The 20978-nt window shown below is 37.1% G+C and overlaps 1 protein-coding gene across 4 annotated transcripts in view; it reads left to right on the top strand.

Annotated features, from left to right (window-relative positions):
* GNAS (GNAS complex locus) overlaps positions 1-20978 on the top strand; it is a 157780-nt gene that overhangs the window by 84370 nt on the left and 52432 nt on the right. For all 4 annotated transcript variants that reach the window (XM_086474948.1, XM_086474950.1, XM_086474949.1 and 1 more), the window contains 2 exons: positions 16992-17046; positions 17132-17251. In XM_086474948.1, the coding sequence (XP_086331074.1) occupies positions 16992-17046; positions 17132-17251 (175 nt within the window). The remainder of the gene's footprint in view (positions 1-16991; positions 17047-17131; positions 17252-20978) is intronic.

Here is a 20978-nt window from a genome sequence, read left to right on the forward strand (position 1 = left end):
TTTGTGTTTTTTGGGTAGTAATCTGCATAAGAGGAAACTCGTGTGGAAAACCTAGCCAGCTTAAAAAAAAATTGCTTAGAAAGTACTGCCTTGTAAGATTCAACTGCCTGGCACAGAAGCAGATTTTGTGAGGCACGTGAGACGACAAGCTGAGAAGAGAGGGGGTTTTTTGTATCTACCCGTGTGTTCAGGGCTAACTTAGGAGTTCGGCAGTCGGTCCTAATTGTGTGCCTAAAAAGCATTAGTTGCGTACTGTATTCGCTTAAGCCTTTGTAACTAAAAATAGCTTGCTGTGACACAGTTAAGGAACTGTAATATTGAGTTGTGAAAGTATTGTTGTTATGCAGTTTAAGTGAAAGGGCGTAATGGGAAATAGGGTATTTAGGTAAGGGAAATGTGTTTTCAGATTCATTTCTACGGCTCCTTTGAACTGAAGGAAGGGTTTTTTTCCCTATTTTGTTAAGTGTATACGATTTGTTTACCAAAACATTTCATCAGTTATTTGTAGTACAGTTTTACACAGACTGACTTAATCCAGAGCAAAATTATTTCAGAAGTAGCAGTACAGAAACTTGTGCTTCTTTCAATTTATTGATTCCAACTTTCCTGTAAATAGAGCCTTAGATGGCTAGAAATAAAATACCTGTTTTTTAATGTCTTTTAGTTGACAGTGTCTTCTAAAGTCAGGCTGGCAAGATGAACAGGTAAGTGTAACCTGTTGCCTGAAACAATACTCCCTGACGCTGGCTGAAGAATTTCACTAATGGGTTTAATGTCATGATGACTATATCTATGCTTGGAATCATAGAAGGAAGTGAGGGTGTTTTTGTTGTTGTGGCCTGGTAATATTTGATGTTTATTTACAAATATTTTTCTTGTATCATCTACACTTCTGGTAGTGCAAAACTTCCAATAACTGGAAAATAAATTAAAAGATTTCATATGATATTAAATATAATTATAGAAATAAGTGTGATACCTTAAAGGCAGGTGTTGACTGATACATGTTGAACTCTGAGCCATACCTCTTGCTAATCTGCTTTCAGAAAAACCTTGTGTTACTGTCAGGAACTATATATGTATTTGATTTTTATTCAGTTCTCAACATTGCCTTCTGGTCTAGGTAGAAAATAGAATATAATCTTACAAACTTTAGGTAGAAGACCAGTTTGTGTTTGGCTTTTTAAATTGATTGTAAGGTGAGTAGGTGGGGTGTTCTCACGGGTCAGTCATCCGCCTATCAGCAAACCAGTTCTTGTCCAGAGACTCTCAGCTGCTGTGTGAGGGTCTTCCTGTGCTGGCAGTGCCTGGTGGCTCCTCTCCTGTCTCCTCCCAGGTGGGAGGGGAAGAGTGTGGTGTAACAATTAAAACCAGTTGAAGCGTTGCTTCGACCTGTTCAAGTACCCTGTTTGCAGTGGTTGGGAGCAGCGGTGGTTACAGCGTTGACACCAAGTAGTTTGCCATATTTTTCTCTAGACCTCTTCTGCCAAATTGACATGGGCAAAGTAGCAGCTCTGCTTGGATTTGCTTGCAGAGGACTGTTTTGATTGAACTGCATACACAAATAAGTATTGCAAAAAAAATTTTTTTTTTCTTAACATGGACATGGGAAATGGTTTATAAAGGCCCTTACATAAACTCTGCAGAAATAAAAATTCCAGACCATCAGATGTTTGAAGATTAAGAGTTCAGGCTTGTTACCCGTAAGGTGTAGCCTTTGAGACTGGTTTGGTTTTGGTGTCACGTTGCTTTTGGAGAATTTCTTTATGCACAAATTTGATTCTTTGCACTTTTGCCTTGTGCTTACTCTTCCATTGTGGGCTTTGAAATTCAGCATGGTTGCTCTCTTTTACATGTAAATTTGATTATAATTATAAACAGTTTCCGTGTTAGTTCTTGGGCTGTTAAGGCAGTAACTTTGCTTGTATAAGTGTGTCAAGGTATGTGTGTGTACATACACTCTAACTTTACTGAGCATATGAGGAAAGTGTGCTAACAGCTACAATTTTAGCTTAGTTTTGATGAGTTTAAAGTTTAATTTGGCTGTACTTAGAGACTGCCTTTCATAAGATCATAATTTCTTTAAGTGATTTTTCACTCCTGTTACTTTGTGAGGGACTAAAACAGAGAAAACTTTTTCAGAACATGAAACTGATTCTCCAGAGATGCTGGCAATTGCACAAGTAAGATGAAATGGAAACTTTTCCTCCTGCGGTTTTACAGTTTTGAAAGATATAGGTGTTGTTTGTAACAATAGGGGATTTTAAAATACCAGCAATCAGATTGTAAAACTTCTGTGCTTTTGTATCAGGAGAGTCTGTGCTTCCTTGACTTCTTTAAGACTCAGTTTCCCATGAGCTGTGTGGGAGACATGAATACTTTGGGTGTCCTGTACGTTTTTCTTTTATGTTGAGGGCAGCCTTAACTTGATGTGAACGACCCTTTGCTATAACTGAGCCAATGTTGTTGTATCTCAGAACTTTAGGATTGGAACATGCTAATCTAGAGGGTAAAGTTTTCTGTTTGCCTAGAGGAAAAGCGTCGCTCAAGTGAGGTTACAAGAGGTGTTAGAACAGCTTTGGTGTTGCAGTTAATTTCTGCGGAGGGCTGGATGTTACCCAGTGAAGTGGGGAGACCTCTTGTAAGAAAAAGCGGGTGTTGGTTTAGACCAACAAGCTTTTTGCTGCTGCAGTGTTTTTTTTAGAACAATGCTAAGACTTGTGCAAGATTTTTCCTGGTGGGTTCTGTGTTGTGGTTCTTGTTCAGTCCCCAGTCCCCACAGCAGTATTGCATTGTTATAGCTGGTCGAAGCACTTCCCAGCTATGGTAAGCAATGCACTCCATGTCTCGTGCAACCTCGAGCTTTGGCACAGTCTCGTCTCGGTAAAAATGTAGTAGTAACGTTAGTGATATAGGAGATGCAATATAAATAGCAATGCAGTCAGGTTACTTGGAACTCTGTACGTGGGAGTTTTGATTTTGTCATACAAATGCTCTTTTAATGGAAATAACTCATACTGAATTTTGGTTGTTTTAATTCTCCTTGTCTCGTGTCATGATATACTTGCTTCTTACTACATAGAAAGGAAAAAGAGGTTGTGCGCGTGTGGCATTAGCAAACCTTTATAAACATGAGGTTGGGTGTTAATCTGTGAAGCCTCATGTGAGCTGTAAGAATAAACCTCAGTGTTTAGGGGCAACAGAGCTAGGTGTTGTTTCTAGTGAATGCTGGTAGACATGCTTTGTTGAGGATTACCCGCCCACTGACACTTTTGCTAGATGTAAGGGAGGATCATTTAATAATGATTGAGACTTTGGAAAAAAGGTTTTAAAACTGTCTGGAGTAAAGAAGAAACTGCTTCAGCTTCCGCTTTGGAACAGAATCAAACTGTGTTTGTTTGAATCTAGAATTAAAAGAGCCCTGATTAACCAATATGTTGCTGGAAGCTGTGAGGACACTGTGAAGTTCACAAGATACAGTATGTTTCTTGGTTTAAAGGTGGGAAAATATGGTAAAAGCATTGGACATACTAACCTGAAATAAAGACGCCCTTAAGTGAGAGTTGTGTGTGATGCTGAGGAATTCACTCATAGAATAATGCCATGTAGTTTTTTTGCAGGCATGGTGTGGTGGTGTTTTGTTTTGGTTTTTTCATTGACATCTGCTATATAGGAGCTTGATAAGATGCTTTGACCTCCTGAATGTTTTTTTTTGGAGAAAAGCTTACTTCTGTCATAGATACTCTGAATTGCCTTTTGGAGACTTAGTCACTTTTCCTCCATTCCCTTATCTACAAGGATAATAAGCTTCTGCTCTCACACAGTACTGTTGTGATAGATGTGTGAAGTAAAAGTACTAGAAGACAAAGGTAAACTCTTTTTTTTTTATATACAAAGATAATCATAAAATGTTCTATTGCAATAGCTTAACAAGTTTTTTAAGTTAGAAATTGTCAGTTATTACTAAAATCGTTGACAGTAGTAACACTACAAAATGCGTTGATGTACCACAACAGATACACTGTTTTAGTAAGCTGAGAATTCTGGCAAAAATTAGAGACTGCAGTGACATAGATTCAAAGCATTCTCTTTTTGAATTGTATTTAAGGGAATTCTGGAGTCCCCTAGTAGTGTACTTCATTTTCTATAAATTCATTCTAATAAGTAGTGTATAATTCCCTTGCTGAAGGTATCTCAGAAAACATAATCCACACAAAAGCTATTTATTTTTATGTTCTCTTTGCCGCATGTTCACCAGCAAGTAAAAAGAAACCAACAACAACAACAACAACAACAACAAACCCACAAAAAAACAACAACAACAACAAAAAAACCCAGAAAAAAAACCCCAACAGTAAGGGGAAAAAAAAAGGCAAAACCCAAATGTGAACACACATTTGTTCTCAGTCATACTTGTTGACAAATCTAGGAGTGAAATAGCTGTGTTAATTTTAGGTTCTATTAGGAACAGTCAGAGCAGGAACTATACTGCACCAGATTTTGAGTGGTAGCAATCAGGGAGGGAATAAATTTTAGTGTGAAGGTTTGCAACAGCATTAGAATCCAGACAGACCTACAAGTGGTGGTCTTGCATGGCCTTTGTTTTCCCTGCTTTTGAAAAGTTATGAGTCCCTCTAATTTTCACTGCAGGAAAAGTAGAACAGCTTACCTAGTTGCTTTATGTTTGTACTGTATGGTATGTGATATGGTGGGGAAGGAAAGACAAATAATAATCAGCTTCAATTTTATTCCACTCTAAAGTGAGGAAAAAGTTTGAAATTCTTGAAATGTTTGGCGGAAGAGGTTTGCTTCCCAGTTAGCCGTACGTTTCCCTTCTGCATTTATTGTCTGGGGATTTGGTCTTAAGCAGACACAAACTGTAACATTACCTTTGGGGGGGGGGAGAGTTGGTCCCTGGGAACAGGGATCATTTGATTGACTTTGACTTGTTCTCCATTGTTTGTTTCAAAGCAGATATTACTTCATATTATATTAGAAGCTGCTAAAATTCACTGTACAGTTGGGACAATGGCTATGTAACTGATATTTTCCTGGAGCTTTTCTGACTTATGAGTGCAGGCATAAAACTAAATGACTCTTGTGTGTTACTACTTAGTGAGACTGATTTGATGTCCTGGAAAACGTCTGTAAAGGATTTTTCAAATTCTTCTGTTCTCTTCCTTTTTTAGAAAACTGTTTTCTAAAACTTGGTAGCAATTTTTGGAGCCATATTCAGATAAAACAAGATCCTGAATTTTCTAGTGAGTGGTTTAGAGATCAAGTCAGTCACCTCTGATTTACAGAGACTGTCCTTGCTAGAAATTTGCAGAGCAGATTTTTAATTTTTTTTAACATCCTTAACATTGACTGTATAAAATATTTTGAAGAAATCATACATGTATAATGTGTGGCAAATTCAGATGTTTTTCAGTAAAAATGAGAGGCGTGTGTACAGCTTTGAATATCCAAAATAATTGATGTTACAGAGGAGTTACTGAACTATTAAGCCAGTTAAAGTTGAAACTGTATTAGTGTCTGTACAGGCAAACTTATGTTTGAAAAACTGTAGTACTAATGTTTTCAAACTGTGTCTAGTAGCATCTTATTTAACAAATGTAACTAGTAGCTAAGTTTTTGATCTTTTCTGCGTAAGACTGCTTAATTGTGATTCCCCCCTGTTTTGAAGCGAATTGTGATGGGCATAGGTGACATACGGCTGTAACACAGAGCAGCTGGAGAAAGAGGCACAAACTAAAGACAGGTGGACATCTTGCACACGAGAACTTGCATCATATTTTATCTTCAAAGATGACAGAACAGCTTGCATCTCTGTGTTTACATAAGCAGAGCTGTATTCAACTTACGGTAAATTTTGCTTCCAAAGGTTTTATAACTTAATTGTTCGGTTGAAGAACGCCGTTTTTCCTTTGTATAGCTTAGGCCATGCAGCATTCTTAAAGGTTCTGCATTCTGGCCCCCATCCATCACACTACTTAAACCATGAGTAGCCCTATTAAAGTTGATAGAATTACTCATGTGCTTAAAATTAAACATGTGCTTAAGTGCTTTGATGGATTAGAGCCAATGTTGTCAGCACCTTGCTTTGTTATGTGCTGTGTTACACCTGCCTCTCTGTCCACTAGCCTGGATCTTTAAGGACAGATTTTCAGATTTGCTCATTCCAATATTTGGTGACTGTTCTAAACACGCAGTTCACATGCACAGTCGTAGTAAATTCATACACTGGCTGGAAGAATAAATACACAGCTACAACTCTTGAAATCTAAACTTGACAAATTTGACAGTTTTTTTTTTTTTCTGGGGATTTCAATGGGAATGTTGTGCTAATTGTTTGCATGGAAACATTAAATCTATAGCATGTTTCACAAAACCAGCTTTCTATTGAAATGTGGATTTTAATAAAGTATATAATGGAAATCACCGTTTAGATACGACAGCACACTGTTGAGAATTACTGTGAACCTGAACTTCCCAAAATCCACTATCAGTAGGGGCTGTTCTGGTTTCTGCTGATAATGCTGGGTTTATAAGCATTTAGGCAATTTTATAAGGCTTATAACTAAAGTTGCATATACCTGACAGCTCTTCATCATTAGAGATAACTGTGGAAATCTGCCTTGATTGAGACTTTGCCAATGGTAAAAATTCCAGATTTACAGCTGTGAAGAAAATAGCTAATTCAGTGAAAGTGGTCCAACGCTGCTGTAAGAAATGTGTGGAGAACAAAACATTTAACCTTAGTATCTCACTGAAATCTAAGGTCAGCTTTCAGTGACAGCTGCATGTTTTAATAAACATTTCCTGTGTTCCTTTCCAAATTGTCCCCCTGAAAGTCTACATTCATTGCCTTAACTACTTTCCTTGTCCAACTGTCATTCTGAACTTGGGGACTATCAATACTAAATCCTGCAGCATTTGGAAACTGTAAAGGTTTAGGTCATTGAGAATTTAATTGAAATTTTAAGAACTGACAGAGGAAAAATGGTGAAATACGTTAGATAATTATTTTTTATTTGAGTGAAGCAAAAGCAAAATTTTCAGGAAAATGCAGTCATATTGCAGGTCATTGCATAGTGAAGGGGAAGCCTTCTTTGTTTCATCCCTTAATATTTCAAACTGAGTTTTAAATTGGTGTTAATAGTTGAGTGAATATTTCGTGGTGGAACGTGTATTTTGGTTTTTCTGTCCTGACTTACAAACTTTTTTTTTAACTATCAGTTGGAAGCAAATAGCTCTCTGCAGGTACCTAATAACTGTTACTGATCAGACGTCTCAATGATACTTCATATTTGCCCTGGTCAGATATGTCTCTAAGAATTTCTGTGATCAAATTGCACTTAAATTTTAATCTTTATGAGCACATGTGGGTTTGAATATTGTAATAATTTTCACAGATGATGTGTTAGCAAACCTTGATTGCACAAAAAAATTTTTGAACAACTAAAGCATATGTCCCCAATAAGCAAAAAAAGCAGCTGTTTCAGTTGTTCTCTTAGTGAAATCGGAAAGCTCTGTTGTCACATTGAAAGCTCTTTGGATATTTTAGTGGCCTTGAGTTGTATTAAATGAAGAGATTGGAAAGGTGGAATGGGGAAAAAAAGCAGGTAATTCAGACAAGTTACAGTGAATGCATGTAGAAACATGTTTTGTAGAATTTACCTTGTTTCTGCTGGGACACCACATCGTATGAATTTGAGCCATCCACTTTTTCTGTTTCCATTGTGCTGTTGTCCTTCTGACATCTGTGTCTTGCCTGCTAATGTGCAGGGGTTTAAATTCAAAACCTTGGGTTTCGTCACTGTTAGAGGCAAGCGCCTTCCAGACCGCCTGTCTACAATATCACATGCCAGAAGTGTTTCAGATGATAATGGAGATCATAATCACTTAAAAAATCAAGAGGCTTTCAGGACTGACCATCTTCCACCTGTCTAGTTACTGTCTTCCCTACCGCGTTGCATCTGCTTGGGCTGGGCTGTGTGCTTACTTGGCATCCAGTGTTCCAGCCATTTTTATTTTTGTCCATTCAATATTGGCATTTAGCCAGATGTGTATTTTTTTAGGTTTTAAGTAGCTTTGAGGTCCTTAGTCATTGTAGAAGCTGTTCCTCCCATTCTTGTACATGTCGTACCCCTGAAGCTCTGGGACGTGATTGCCCTCTTTGGAAAGCTTCATATCCAGTCCTGATTGAAGAAATTACTAGAATGGAGACATGTACAAAACGGTGTCGGAGCAAATGAAACTCATAGAGTGAAATTAAATCGCTGTTTCAAAGTTTAGATAAAAGTGCTTTGAAAGTGCCTGAAAACGAAGGCGTGAACAAGACCCCCAGTAATGCTGCCGTTACCTGCCTGTATTTTAAAGCAAAGTCTCTGCAGTGCCAAGGATGAAGTGATGAACAACACAGCAAATACCCCAGTTTTTACAGAAGGTGTTGTTGACCCATGTATACTGGAGGGTCTGGTCAGTATGTACTCATACAACAGTATTTTTTTTCTGGACATGAAGAAATCAATAGACCAAATCAGGTAACTCAGGAGACCCTAGTAGATTGGATCTTCTGTGAAGGATGGCTGTACAAGCAGGCGGCTTGAGAGTATGTCCTGAGAGGTGTCGTGTGCTGTATTTGAGTGTTGCTGCATGGTTGGACATAAACGTTTCAAAAACGTTGATGGCCGATGTGCATGTTTCCTTTTTTTTCTCTTAATCACCACATTCACAGCACTTAAGTAAACAAGTCTTTGTGCTTCCTGACAGCAGTTTGAAATGGTTATCTCAAAATAGTGAATTGTACAAGGCAAGTTGATTCAGCAAGTTTGACTTGAATCCTCCTGTTCCTGCCAGTTCTGAGAGGTGTCCTTCTGTACCAGAAAAAAAATTAGGAAGTGTACTCTGAAGACTCTAGCCTTGTTAATTATTATATCGAGTATCTACAGAGAATACTAAAATTTTGAGGGCACCTTTTGTTGTAATATGCTTGATTACCTGTACTTAGAGCAAGAGAATGAAACTGGTGCGTTATCCTCTGTGTGCATGCCTGAAGAACTAGAGACCAAGTTTGTGATTTACAAAGGTGTTTAATTGCACAGTATGAATTAAAGGGCCTTTGTCAACCTCATACATCACAGAGCTCCTTCTGATCGATTCTGTTTTCATTCCTTACCTTAACTATAGCTAGTTAATTAGCTGAGGTAAATGGAGCAGCATAAGCAGAATTATGCTTCTTAATATTGGGTCTGTGATGTTCTCTTTGTGCCACTTAACAGGTATAAAGGGACTGTAAACCAGTTAAACTGGTTTTATGTCGGAATTTGGAAAGCCGAAGGGAAGTCCCAAGGTGGCTTAGAGCCAGAGTAGCATCTCTCTGCCACGTCCAGATGGGCAGATGATATGACCAGGATGCCCTGTGCCTGGGCTGTTCTGCCTGCCGGAGGAGCCCCTGGGACACCCATCAGGTGTGTGTGTCCAGTCACCCTCCGGCTCCTGGAACTTCATGAGGAGCCAAACCTGCCCACACCCAGTCTCTGCATCAGATGGCCATGGAGGCAGAATGAAGTTTCCCTTTAACCTTTACACCTGGGATATCACCGTGAGCACAGGTTAAATAAACCTAAATGTTGAGTTAATTAGGTTTATATTTAGGGATGCCTTTTTTTAGAGTGTTAGAGTAACTTAGTTATGGTGCTGTTCTCTAAGATAAGAAACAAGTCACACCCCTAGCCCCTAACATTCCAGCATAAATAATGATAAAAAAATAACACCATCTCTGCTTTCACAGAGCTGTGTTGCATTTTTTATCAATGCTTCAGTGATTTGTATTTCTTGCCTTTTAACTTACAGTATGATTCTGTCATTCTGTAAATAGAAGGTAGCTATTTGTGCTTATATTTCTTATCATATGTTCATCTCTGTGGCCACATAGTAAGATGTGCATGTAACTCATGGAGGTAAATACTGTAATGTATTAAAACAAGCAGTGGTAAAGCAGTTTATAGTCCTTCTTCCAACATTTAAAAGGGAACTTGGGGAAGCTCTGTATGTATTGTCTGTTCTATATATTGCATCATGTGTGTGTGAAGGTAATTGTGCATCAGGGGATAGTTGAACTAAGTTCTCCCAAATCACTTAGGTCACAATTAGATCTGTGCAACCTAATTAATTTTTAACAGTGATTTTTAAATCAAAGTATATAATGACAAAATTATTCAGCCTGTTGGGTTTTTCTTTTTCTAGAAGGTGTTATTTACAGAGAAAGCAAATACTCTATCCTCGTAGCTATTCTTTTTCTGTTATTATTATTTCTTCTCACAGTAAATAATCTTTGGTGGCTGGATGGTACAATTGGTTGTTACCCAGAATCTTGGAGAAGTAAGCCCAGGAATGTTCAAAGTGAAGTAGATGTTGGGGGGGAAAAGGTGGTGTAAGAGGAAGAGCTTAGTATTAGGGAGGGGAAACTACATTTCTGCATCCAGCAGCCGCAAGGGTCTGTTGCTTTCAGTGAGACGCTTGATACGTTCGTGGTCAGTGTTACCAGCATGGCATTGACTGTGCAGAGTGCTTTAGGTTTCATTTGTCAGCTAGCTATGCCTTTGGGTAACTTCATTTCATCTTACGAGGTGACAGAGTTGCCAAGAACAAAGTGTTAATGTGGTTAGAAAATCTCTTTCAATTCGGCTGCAAGTGAGGACCCAACTAAATCATATTTCCTGTCGAAAGCTGTACAGAGTTACTGCTGCGCAGCTGATGCATGGTGGCTCCTACCCTTGGTACCGCGTGTGCTTGTCCTTTTTGTTCTTGAACAGTGCAAACCAGAAAATGTCTTTGAAGTTGGCAGAGTTACTGAGGTATCTCTGTGGTGTGATAGAAATGAAGAGTTTGATTTGCAAAACATAGGCAGTGGGTTTTGCTATTGTATTTTAGCAGTTTTGTCTGTAAAATTGGTACTTTCTCATAGGTCTAAGATGAATGATTTCAGCTTTGCTCTGAATACTGCAAGCACCTATTTTCCCCCATTTTCAAGTGCCTCTAACTTGGCGTCTGCCCTGTTTGCTGTTCTGGCTGTAATATTTTGAGATAATTGCTGTGTTGTTCTGTTAGAAATAGCTTGGGCTGCTAAACCAAATTTATCTTACTGTTGGATTGTAAAGTACCACAGAATTTTTGTAATGTGGATAGTAGCAAAATCTTAATTGAATTTCCTTGCTTGTGGTCTTGTGTCTGAAGATCTTGATTCTGCTGCTCTGTTTTTATGAGGTGGATTGACAGGTAGTGCTGCTTGCATTTTTGTTAACTTCCATAAGGTGCAGTAAACAGTTTTTAATGCAGATGTTATGGAATGTTTATGAAATCCAAAGACACCATATTTAGATGAATAGCTGGTTTAAAGCCCACATGCCTGTGAGGTGCATGACTGCCTGTCAAAGAACTGAGTTGTGTTCTAAAATGAAATTGATATATTAACTTTTCATTTACTTTCCGTGTACGATTGCGATGGGCTTTTGGAAGTGAGCAGGAAGGGGGGCAGTGTCTACTTCCCTGTGTGCTCACATTTGTTGGTAATACCTGAGAGCAAACCGAGGTGCACCCGTGTTGAAACACAGTAATGTTCTTTTCACCTATAAAAAGGAGAGGCAAGTGAATTTTTTTGTAAGATTTTTATTCTGGCTCTTATACTTGCAAATTGATTCACTCACCTGGCAAGGGAAGCTTACACTAGGTAGAGTTACTGTGTCAGCAAGTTGAAGAGCGATTGAAGTTTGACAGTGCTTCAGAAATAAAGGTAATTTATGCATTACACTGATCACTGAAGGTGATAGAAGCCAGGCTGTTTACAACCTTGTAAAGAAGACAAGAGAGTAATGGTTTGTATTAACATTATGTGATTACATTTTAATATGCCCTATTAAAGTGGTCTATATACAGTCTCCAAGCATGTACATTTTGCAATACAAGTTTAAAGAGAAACTTTCTGCTTTTCATTTGCAGCAGCATCCTGAGAACTACAAAAAATTTGGACCATAACAAAGAAAGAACTTTTTAACATGCATTTGGGGATTATTATATAATACAAAGCCAGTCATTTTTAAGTAGGTGTCCGTGTCGCATGACTTACTCTACCCTTCAGAACGCTAGACAGGCTCACTTGTGAAATAATGTGTACGTGCTATTAAATTGCAAACCATTATGTGGCATTATTTATTATGCTAAGGCTGCGCCTAGGAAATAATCTGTTAAAAGACAAATTGAGAAAGAAAATGACTTTTTCAAAACGAAAGCTAGCATTTATATCCGCAGTATGCAAAGACTGTTCCAATATTTTGTGTTCATGTTCTCAGTATCCGTGTTCCATGGTATGTTCCTTTTTTAGGCCATGTTCATAGGGGTGTTAATTGGCAATCCTAAGTAACCCTCATTCAAAGCCTTTTTCTGTTGCATGTTATCCAATCAATGTTTTTTTACTTTCACTCAAATGATGCATCCCACAGCATTAAATTCACCTCTTTACAGTGTTCTTCATGACACGTCTAATGTTTGGTTCCTAAACTATTCCTACTTTTTAAAGTGTGGAGTTTTCTATATAATCAGGGAATTTGGGGGACATGTGGGGAGGATTTCCCCACTAACTTAGATGATTGACATATGTTAAAATGATAGAAATTATAGTGTTGTGTTATCATGGCTATTTTTCCTTCTAAAGAGAAAAAAAATAAATTTCATTGTTGTTTTGTCCTCTGCATATTTCAGATTTTTTTTCTAGCTATCTTATTGTGGATTTGTAGGGTTTGGATATCACTTCATTTATGTTCATAAAATCTCTCTGGTTTTTTTTTTTTTTTTTTGTTAATAAAAGGTAATATACTACATTCTGATTTAAAACTGGGTAGTTCTTTGTATTTTTCTCTTCAATCTTGTCCAAGTATTGCCTCTTGAACAGAACTTTGCAACAGGAGATACAGCTTCTTAACCTGTCAGTAGTGACTAAGAAATTCAGACTTCTTTGCTTTCAGGAATTTAGATTAATGGCATAAAGGGGTCACAGGATTTATTACCTCTTTTTTCTTTCTTTTTTTTTTTTTTTAAATTCTTTAACATGTTTTATTTTGACCATTCATTTCTGCACTGAAATTTTTTTAACTTTTCTACCTGTGAGATGTTTATACTGGGTGAACTGAATCCTTGTTCCTCTGCAACGTTCTTTTTAAACTTTAAATATTTTTTTCCAAGTTCCAAGTAGTAGTTATTTATGTTGTCTAGAAGGTAAACCAGAAATGAACATTACAATTAAATTAGTTTGCTTTCTGATAATCTTTTTTGATAATGTGTTCATTGCATACAATTTGAGAAAGTTTGAGTAAAAATGTTGCCATTGTAACAGTAAAGCTCAGCCACAGGTGGAGAAGTTCTTTACTAATAATACTAACTAAAATGATTAGGTTTGTTTTCAAGGAATATTTGATTTTCCTGACCTTTTGTGTCATTCTAATTTCATGTCATTTGAATTAAAATGTCATCTTTTTATAGTACCTAAAATAGACTTTATTAGTTTTCCTGAAAGCTGTGTGCAGCTTTGCTTTGGCCCATTTAAATATTGAAAACAGCAGGATTTGAGATTTTTCTTATAATCCTCAACTAATAGAGTTTAATGCTTTGTTTGGCCTACCCTACACAGCCTAAGCAAAAGTTTTAAACAAGATTAAAAATATGACCTTATTAACCCATGACATCTAAAGATACAGAACAGGCCTGCAGAGACATCAGTCGTTGGTTAGCCAGGATAGCATAGTGCCCTTCTCAATCTACACTATCTGTTGCAGAGGAAAACATTTGGGAACCCAGCTTTTTTCCTTTATAGTTTTGGCCATCGTGCCAGCATCTGGGAATGAGAAAGGAAAAAAACCAAAACAAAACAAAAAAAACACCTCAAGAATCTGTTTCAAAGTTGAATATTCAGCCTTCATGGTAGAGAAAAATAAAGTTCAATTAACTTTGGAAATTTGAGGTGTAACCTGGCTGGGGTTTCTCGAAAACTGGCAGAGTGAAGGGACAGGAGAGGTGGGACTTGGCTTTTGTTTACTGCCCTTTCGTTAGTCCCTGAATAAGATTGGTTTCACTTTTCTTTTTTTGAAGAGAAGTTACAGTTGTATGCGAGCTGTTGGATGAGTGATTGATGAACATGTTGAGTTCCAGAAGAATAGAGTATCTCATTGTCATGGAAAATATATGCTTAGTAAACATTACAAAACACAAAATGACATGATACATTCATTGCTGTGTAATAAGATTCCCTGTTTACTGGGCGTGCTATAGGGCCATGGCAACAAACCCAGAAATAGGGACTACGAGTATTCTTGTTCTAAAGATGATGATGGTTATCAAGCAGTTTGTTAATTGCTGGAGTTTTGCATCACTCCATATTCATTATCACTTTGCAGTGCTGCTAGTAGTGCGAGGATCAGTGAAGAGGTGTAAACGTGAGAGTTTGACTGAAACCTATAATAAAAATAATCTGGTTTATTGTATGGTATGGAAGAGTCAGGTAAATGTGACTTTGAGTCAAGTATCCATAAGTTTTCCAGGAGAGAGAATATAACTACCATTTGCTTAAAAACCAAAAACAAACAAAAAAAAACCACTGAAAACTTTTTAAACTTCTGTCTTTCTAGTGATGTTCCAAAACAAAGCAAAAATGATTGAATATTATCTCTTTACTTAATCCTTTAAAAATCCTGGTATCTTGCTTAACTTTCAGTGTATCAATTGCCCTTTCGATCTCAATGGGGCAGAATCTGGATACATGTTCATTACGTTCAAGACCCAGCTGAAAAATTGCTTACACTGTCACTGATAAACGTTTCCTGCTTTCATACCACTATTTACATTTCTTAATAAAGGAATATAACTTTTAAAAATCAAAGTGGCTGATGTTTTCTGCAACCATATGTACACTAACTGAAAAATACAGTATGTGTACACCTACCAGAAGTCTTAGTTTGTGGAATTTCTTCAGACTCGGGCAATAGAAGCATTGAAGATGGGAAGGAAGAGGGTGAAAAGGCCTCCATTTTTTCCTCTCTTTTCCTGTCTTATTTATTTTCCTTAGTTCAGTGATTTTGGCCTTTCTTGGCTCACAGCCTTGTTCCCATCAGCAGTGCCAACCTAAAGCAAAAAATTGATAGTCTTCAGCAATAAGATGGTCTATAGGTAGATCAAGAAGTCTAGGGAAACCAAGAATTTACATCTGATTATTGAGCATTTATTATTCTTTCTGTATCAAGCTTCACCAACCTTCCTTGCCCTGCTCCAAAGTCTTGAGAATATGTGCAGTGGTCAGTGATGAGAAACTGGTGTTTAGGGACTGTCGTGTTTCTGTCTGGTAGAGTTCTGCTGCTGATTCAGAGGTGTTCTCTACACAGCTAAGTCATCCCGAACGAGATGATTTGATGCTGCTGTTTGCTTTCCATCTGTCAGAGCAGCGCTTGCATTGCAATCATCTTTTCACGACTGTAGAATAGTAAGATCTATATCTAAAAGGCAGCGTAGCATGCGGCTGGCACAGTGGCATTTTCCTTGATTATCTTTCACGAAAATTGCACTAATCTTTCGTTTGATAACCAAAATTCTGACCATTCTTGGATGTCTGCATCTGCCTTGGTGGTGTTTTGGTGTGGTTTTTTTTTTTTTCCCTGCTGTTCTTCTGCATTCTTGATTGGTGAATATGCTTTCAGTTTCATTTTGGTTGTTAGTTGTGAATAATTATGGAAAGGAAATAGTCATAAAAAGCTTTTGCAATATTAATTAAGTCAGTTAAATGAGGTTTTCAGGCTGTGGTCTGTAAGCTGAAAGTGTGAGCACTACCTTTTAAAGGGTAAAAAAAAAAGAAAACATACTGTTAGTTGTTTAAAGCCTCTGGTATACTGTGCTGGAAAATGTTAGTTTTCAAAATGAAAAAATTAAAAATAGTTGCATTCTGTAAAAACAGTTTAATGAAGATTAAAAGGTCTCTTAGACAATTTAGCTGGGGTTTTTTAGTAATTACATGGCTAACTTGGTTTACCTCAAAGTAGTAATTTTGTGCTGTGTATAGCAAGAAATTAATGTAAAAATTTTGTCATAGTGCATTACAATTAAGTTACAGTTTATAGACTCAGTACTAGTAATACCTTTAGGATGCTAATTCCTGGTTATACCAAGTGTTTGATAATGCCTTTCATTTGATTGCACTGTTTAACATTGAAAATTACTATTGTCAGATTTGACATAAAATACAGTACAAAGACAGTAGAGGCAATGGGTTACACTCTAGCTTGCTTGAGCCTGTTACGCTTTTTAATTTGGCTGCAGTTAATCCCAAATGCTCATATAGAGCATTCCAAGTGGTTTTGTAACCTACTCTTCTGCTTGTAGTTAAAAGATAATTTTAGATATTTGGATTACCCATTTATTATTTATTTTAGATTTTACATCCAAACTGTTAGTTTGAATGTCTCTGTCAGGTTGAGTTCTCTGCTCTAGCTTTTTCTGCTATGGCATCATTTTTGTGCTTTAATTTTTTTGCACTTTGAGATCTCCTTCAATTTTTTTCTAGTTTTAATAACTTACCCATTTTTTTTCCTCTGTTTGTTTCCAGTTTCTGCTGTTCTAGATAACTTCCACGTATGCATAGTGTTGTGCATTCAAATGAATCAAAAGCTGTTTGATTTTGCAAAATGTCTTAGTCCCGGTCTAAGACTGCAGTTAAGTTTTTATTTTAGCATAATTAGATACTGATTTTTGGATACAAAAAGATGTTTACTGTTTAAGTAGAAAAGTTATGAGATATTTAATGAAGGCTTCTACAGACGTATGCAGTGACTGAGAGCACTTCAGTCAATAGTGACAATACAGTTTTGATAGAATACTTTTCAAGTTCTTGTTCCATTTCAAAAATATTCTGCTTTTACAGTTTATAAATTTAATGTATTTTTTTATTACAGGGAGAAGAAAATGAAAATTCAGGATATTAAAAACAATATTAAGGAAGCTATAGAGGTAAACTTACAAGCTATTGATTTTAGTTATTAGAAGCTAGCTATTTAGACACTCTCTGCAAAATTTTTTTTTTCTTTCTTTGCAGACAATAGTGACGGCAATGGGCAATTTGGCACCTCCAGTTGAACTAGCCAATCCAGAGAACCAGTTTCGAATCGACTACATCTTAAATTTAGCTAACCAGATAGACTTTGATTTCCCACCGGTAAGTAAACAATTCAAATTGGCTGCAGTCGTGCTTTTTTGGCAATTTATTATATTTCACTGCACTGTAGTAAATACTTAGAAAAACCTGTGAGCTGCTCTTTGGGAATTACTACAGTAGGTGTCTTTGGTCAGTGCTAATCAAATAAAGTGTATAGCAACACAGCTAGAATGTTGAGACTGATCCTTTATGAACACAGAGACCCTTGTCTACTTTCTTGTAGTAGATTATTTCACTGAAATAATCAGCTACAGAGTTAAGATGGACAGTGCTGGCAGTAAAGTTTGGATATTGTTGGGAATTGCCTTACCCGAAAGGGGTGAAGGTATACACAGCAGCCTGTTGATGATTAGCTGGCACTTAGTGATACTGTTTTTCTCTCTTTTGGAAGAATAGTAGAGTTTTCTTGCTGATTCAGACATGTTTTTCGACAGCCAGGCTTTTTGCAAAGGCTCCACATATTACGTCCTTGGCCCAACCCTCCCAGTCCTAGTTAATCATTCAAAATGCCAGGAGTCCCAGACTAAATGCAGAAAGCATAGTTATTTCGTTGAGGTATAACTTTGTGCCCGCTCACTGTGATTAATTTCTACTGTACCTCAACCAGGCTAGTAGCAGAAGCCCATGAAAATACGGTTTGCAAACACTGAACTCTTAAACACTGAGAAGGTGTGTTTATTAATTACCATGAAGTACCTTATACTTGCGGTAATACAAGAGTGTTTCAAAGCTTATATTCTCTCTCTGAGCATTGTTCCAAGGGCTGAGGGTAGGAATTACGATGATGTATCAAAAGCATGATCCTTTCATGCCAGAATTTTGTATCCAGCAGTAGTCAGTCCCAGGTACTTGAAAGGAAAGTGCAAGTGCAAATGGTAGTAAGATGCGGGATGGTTTGCACCACAGCAAGGTTTTCGTAACTCTGATTTGTAAACATCATTGAACGAGCTAGTTTGTGAAACCAGTGACAGTTACCTTTTGTAACTGTTGCCGCTTCTGGGAATCTCTCTGCTTGGGTCAGCCTTTATTAAAAGGAAAAAACCAAACAACCAAAAACGTATACTTTGTGTACAAGGCAGTTGTTGTGTGCTGTTAGCAATTGGAAATACTGGCATTGTTGCTTCAAATCCTGTAATTTTCAAAATTCAGCAGGCACAGACAGGTTGGTGGGGAGGGAGATGTATGATTCTTCTCTAGCACATAAAGTGTAGTATTAGTCATTTTATCTTAAAGAATCTTAAATAAATTAGGTATTTTGAGATTTTTAACTTGACACCTCTTTAATTGTGACGCTTGTCAGTGTTATTCATAGGAATATTTGGTCCCTTCATGGATGATCTCTCCTGCTAGGGGTGCAAAAAAATTTGTGCTTTCAAGATAGTTTTAAGAGAATATTTGAGAGAAAAGACAGTGGCTCCTTGCTCCACCCTGTGTGTTCTTGAATTGGCTGCATGCCCATAGCTCTCCTGCTGCTTGTTGTTTTGCAGTAGTTCTGGTTGTGATCTGTAACAATGCTGTAACAAGTTCCTGTGACTTACCTCTTACTGAAATACTTGATTTTCCTTGTCTCTTCTAACTCGGAGGTTTGGGGTTTTTTTCTTCCATTCAATTGGGATGTGGTGATTTTTTTTAAAAAAATATTTTTTTCTTTCCACTGAAAGCAAGGGGTGATTGGGTAGTGGTAAGTGAGTAAGCCAAGCGTGTATGTGTTACGTTAACTGTTTTATATAAAAATTAATATTGAGTATGTAATATCTCTGGTAAGATACGTGGTAGCAGGTCCTTGATGTCTAAAGCAATAGAAATGTACTTACCAGGTCCATAAATAATTTGAAGTTCAGTGAAGAGTCTTTGATGTGTTGAATGACACACAATGTCAGGAATAACAGTACTCCAATAAAACTAGTTTTTCTTCTCTGAGCAAAGGTATTGTCTTAAAGCCCGGAGTCTACAGAGGTTTAGGTGTATGCATAACTTCAACTAGTGGCTAGTTTCATTGGCATGGTTAGCTATTTCATGTGTAAATGTTTTTAGGGTTGAGGTTTTCAACTGGATATACATTAACCTTTAATTTTGAAGGACTATTGTTGACTCCCTCTGCCCTCAGTGATTGTATAAGCTAATACATATCTGATTTCTGAGTTTGTCTGAATCTATGTTGTAGTCCTTTGGTACCTGAAAAACTGAACTTGCATTTTTATTCTGTATTTTAAATCATGTTAAGATCTAGGATATCCCTAGATGCCAGCTCTCAGTGCATGCTCTCAGAAATACACGATCCTTGCATATCTCTATAAAAATAATTTTAACTTTGTTATAGATTAATTAAAAGTACTTTAAAGAAAAAATAGCCTTATGCTAGTTATGCTTTGTATCGAAGGAAATCTTGATTATCTAGTCTGTCCTCCGGTACTCTGGTGGGAAAATTTCATTAACTGGCAGCTGAATGTTTTCCTGTATAGCATATTAATGCAGAAGAAGCGGGGTGGGGGGGATTTTTAGCAATGTTAGCTGTGTGTAATGCCGTCAGTTTTGAGTTGTAGAACATGCTTTCTGTCTCTTCCTTTTTCTTCAGGGGGAATCGTATTTCAGCTGTTAGGCAGACATACTTTCTTCAGTATAGTATTTGATTCTGTTCTTCTCTGCCATAGGAAGAACATGAAGGTAGGGAGGAAGAACACTCATGTACCAAGGAGATACTCTTTGAGGACTCTGAGTACTTAGCGTCATATCCTTTTAAAATACAAAGCCATTTTGCTTCCCTTTAAATGACCGTTCACCTTTTCAAATCATTAATTTAGCATGTTCTCCACAAGGTAATGCACAGACATACAGAGTTTAGCACTAGGATGGTGTAATTTCTTCACCAACTACAGGAGCTCTCCTTTAGAACCTGAGAGGCCTCATCCTTTTTCTGTACGTGAAGGAGTATTTTAAATGAAATTTAAAGTACACGCCAAAATCTGTGTTTATAATTACCTGTTGTACAGGTGGAACAGAATTTAAGTTTCCTAACAGCAAGGTTCAGTGTAATGTGAAAGGGAAAAGAAAGTAACGGAAGAATGTAGGAGCTTTACAGATGATAGTGTAGGGATCTGGCTTTACATATCTAGGACTTAAAAAGCAACTTTTGTATTCTGATATTCTAGTTCTTTTCTTAGTCTGTGTCTCCATCTGTTCACTTTGCAGTTTTTGACTTAGAGGAAACGTGTGTCACTTCTGTAGAGCATATTGTAATGAATTAAAAAAAAAAGAACTTGGGTTAAAAATAATGTTGGTACAGTGCAATGCTAGGTTAAACATTCCTTTTAAAACTGAAAATTTACTATATTGGAGATTTATTAATTCAGCATACTTGGTATTAAGCAATTAGATTTCTTGAATACAAATTGTAGCATATGGGGAAGGGAAAAGGGTAGTACTTATTGAAAGGTAATCATGCTGATGATCTAAAGTATTGCAATATTTAGTAGATCAAATCTATAGTTCTTTTTGTAGTCCTTCCATGTTGTTTCACCATACTGTATATACCATTGGCAAGAACACAGAATTCTAGAGTTTTGCTCTTGCAGCCAATGGTCCAATTTGTCTTGTCTTTGGTATGTTTTCGACAGAAGTTTCTAAAATGCAAGTTGCAAAAAGAAAGCCAAAACTATGTGACTGAAGTGAATTGGTAAAGGCAAGTTCATGTTTTTATGTGAAGTATTTTCTTCACGTATTAGCCTGT

This window comes from Leptosomus discolor, chromosome 17 (genome assembly GCF_034619465.1).
Source record: "Leptosomus discolor isolate bLepDis1 chromosome 17, bLepDis1.hap2, whole genome shotgun sequence".
Classification (NCBI taxonomy): domain Eukaryota; kingdom Metazoa; phylum Chordata; class Aves; order Leptosomiformes; family Leptosomidae; genus Leptosomus; species Leptosomus discolor.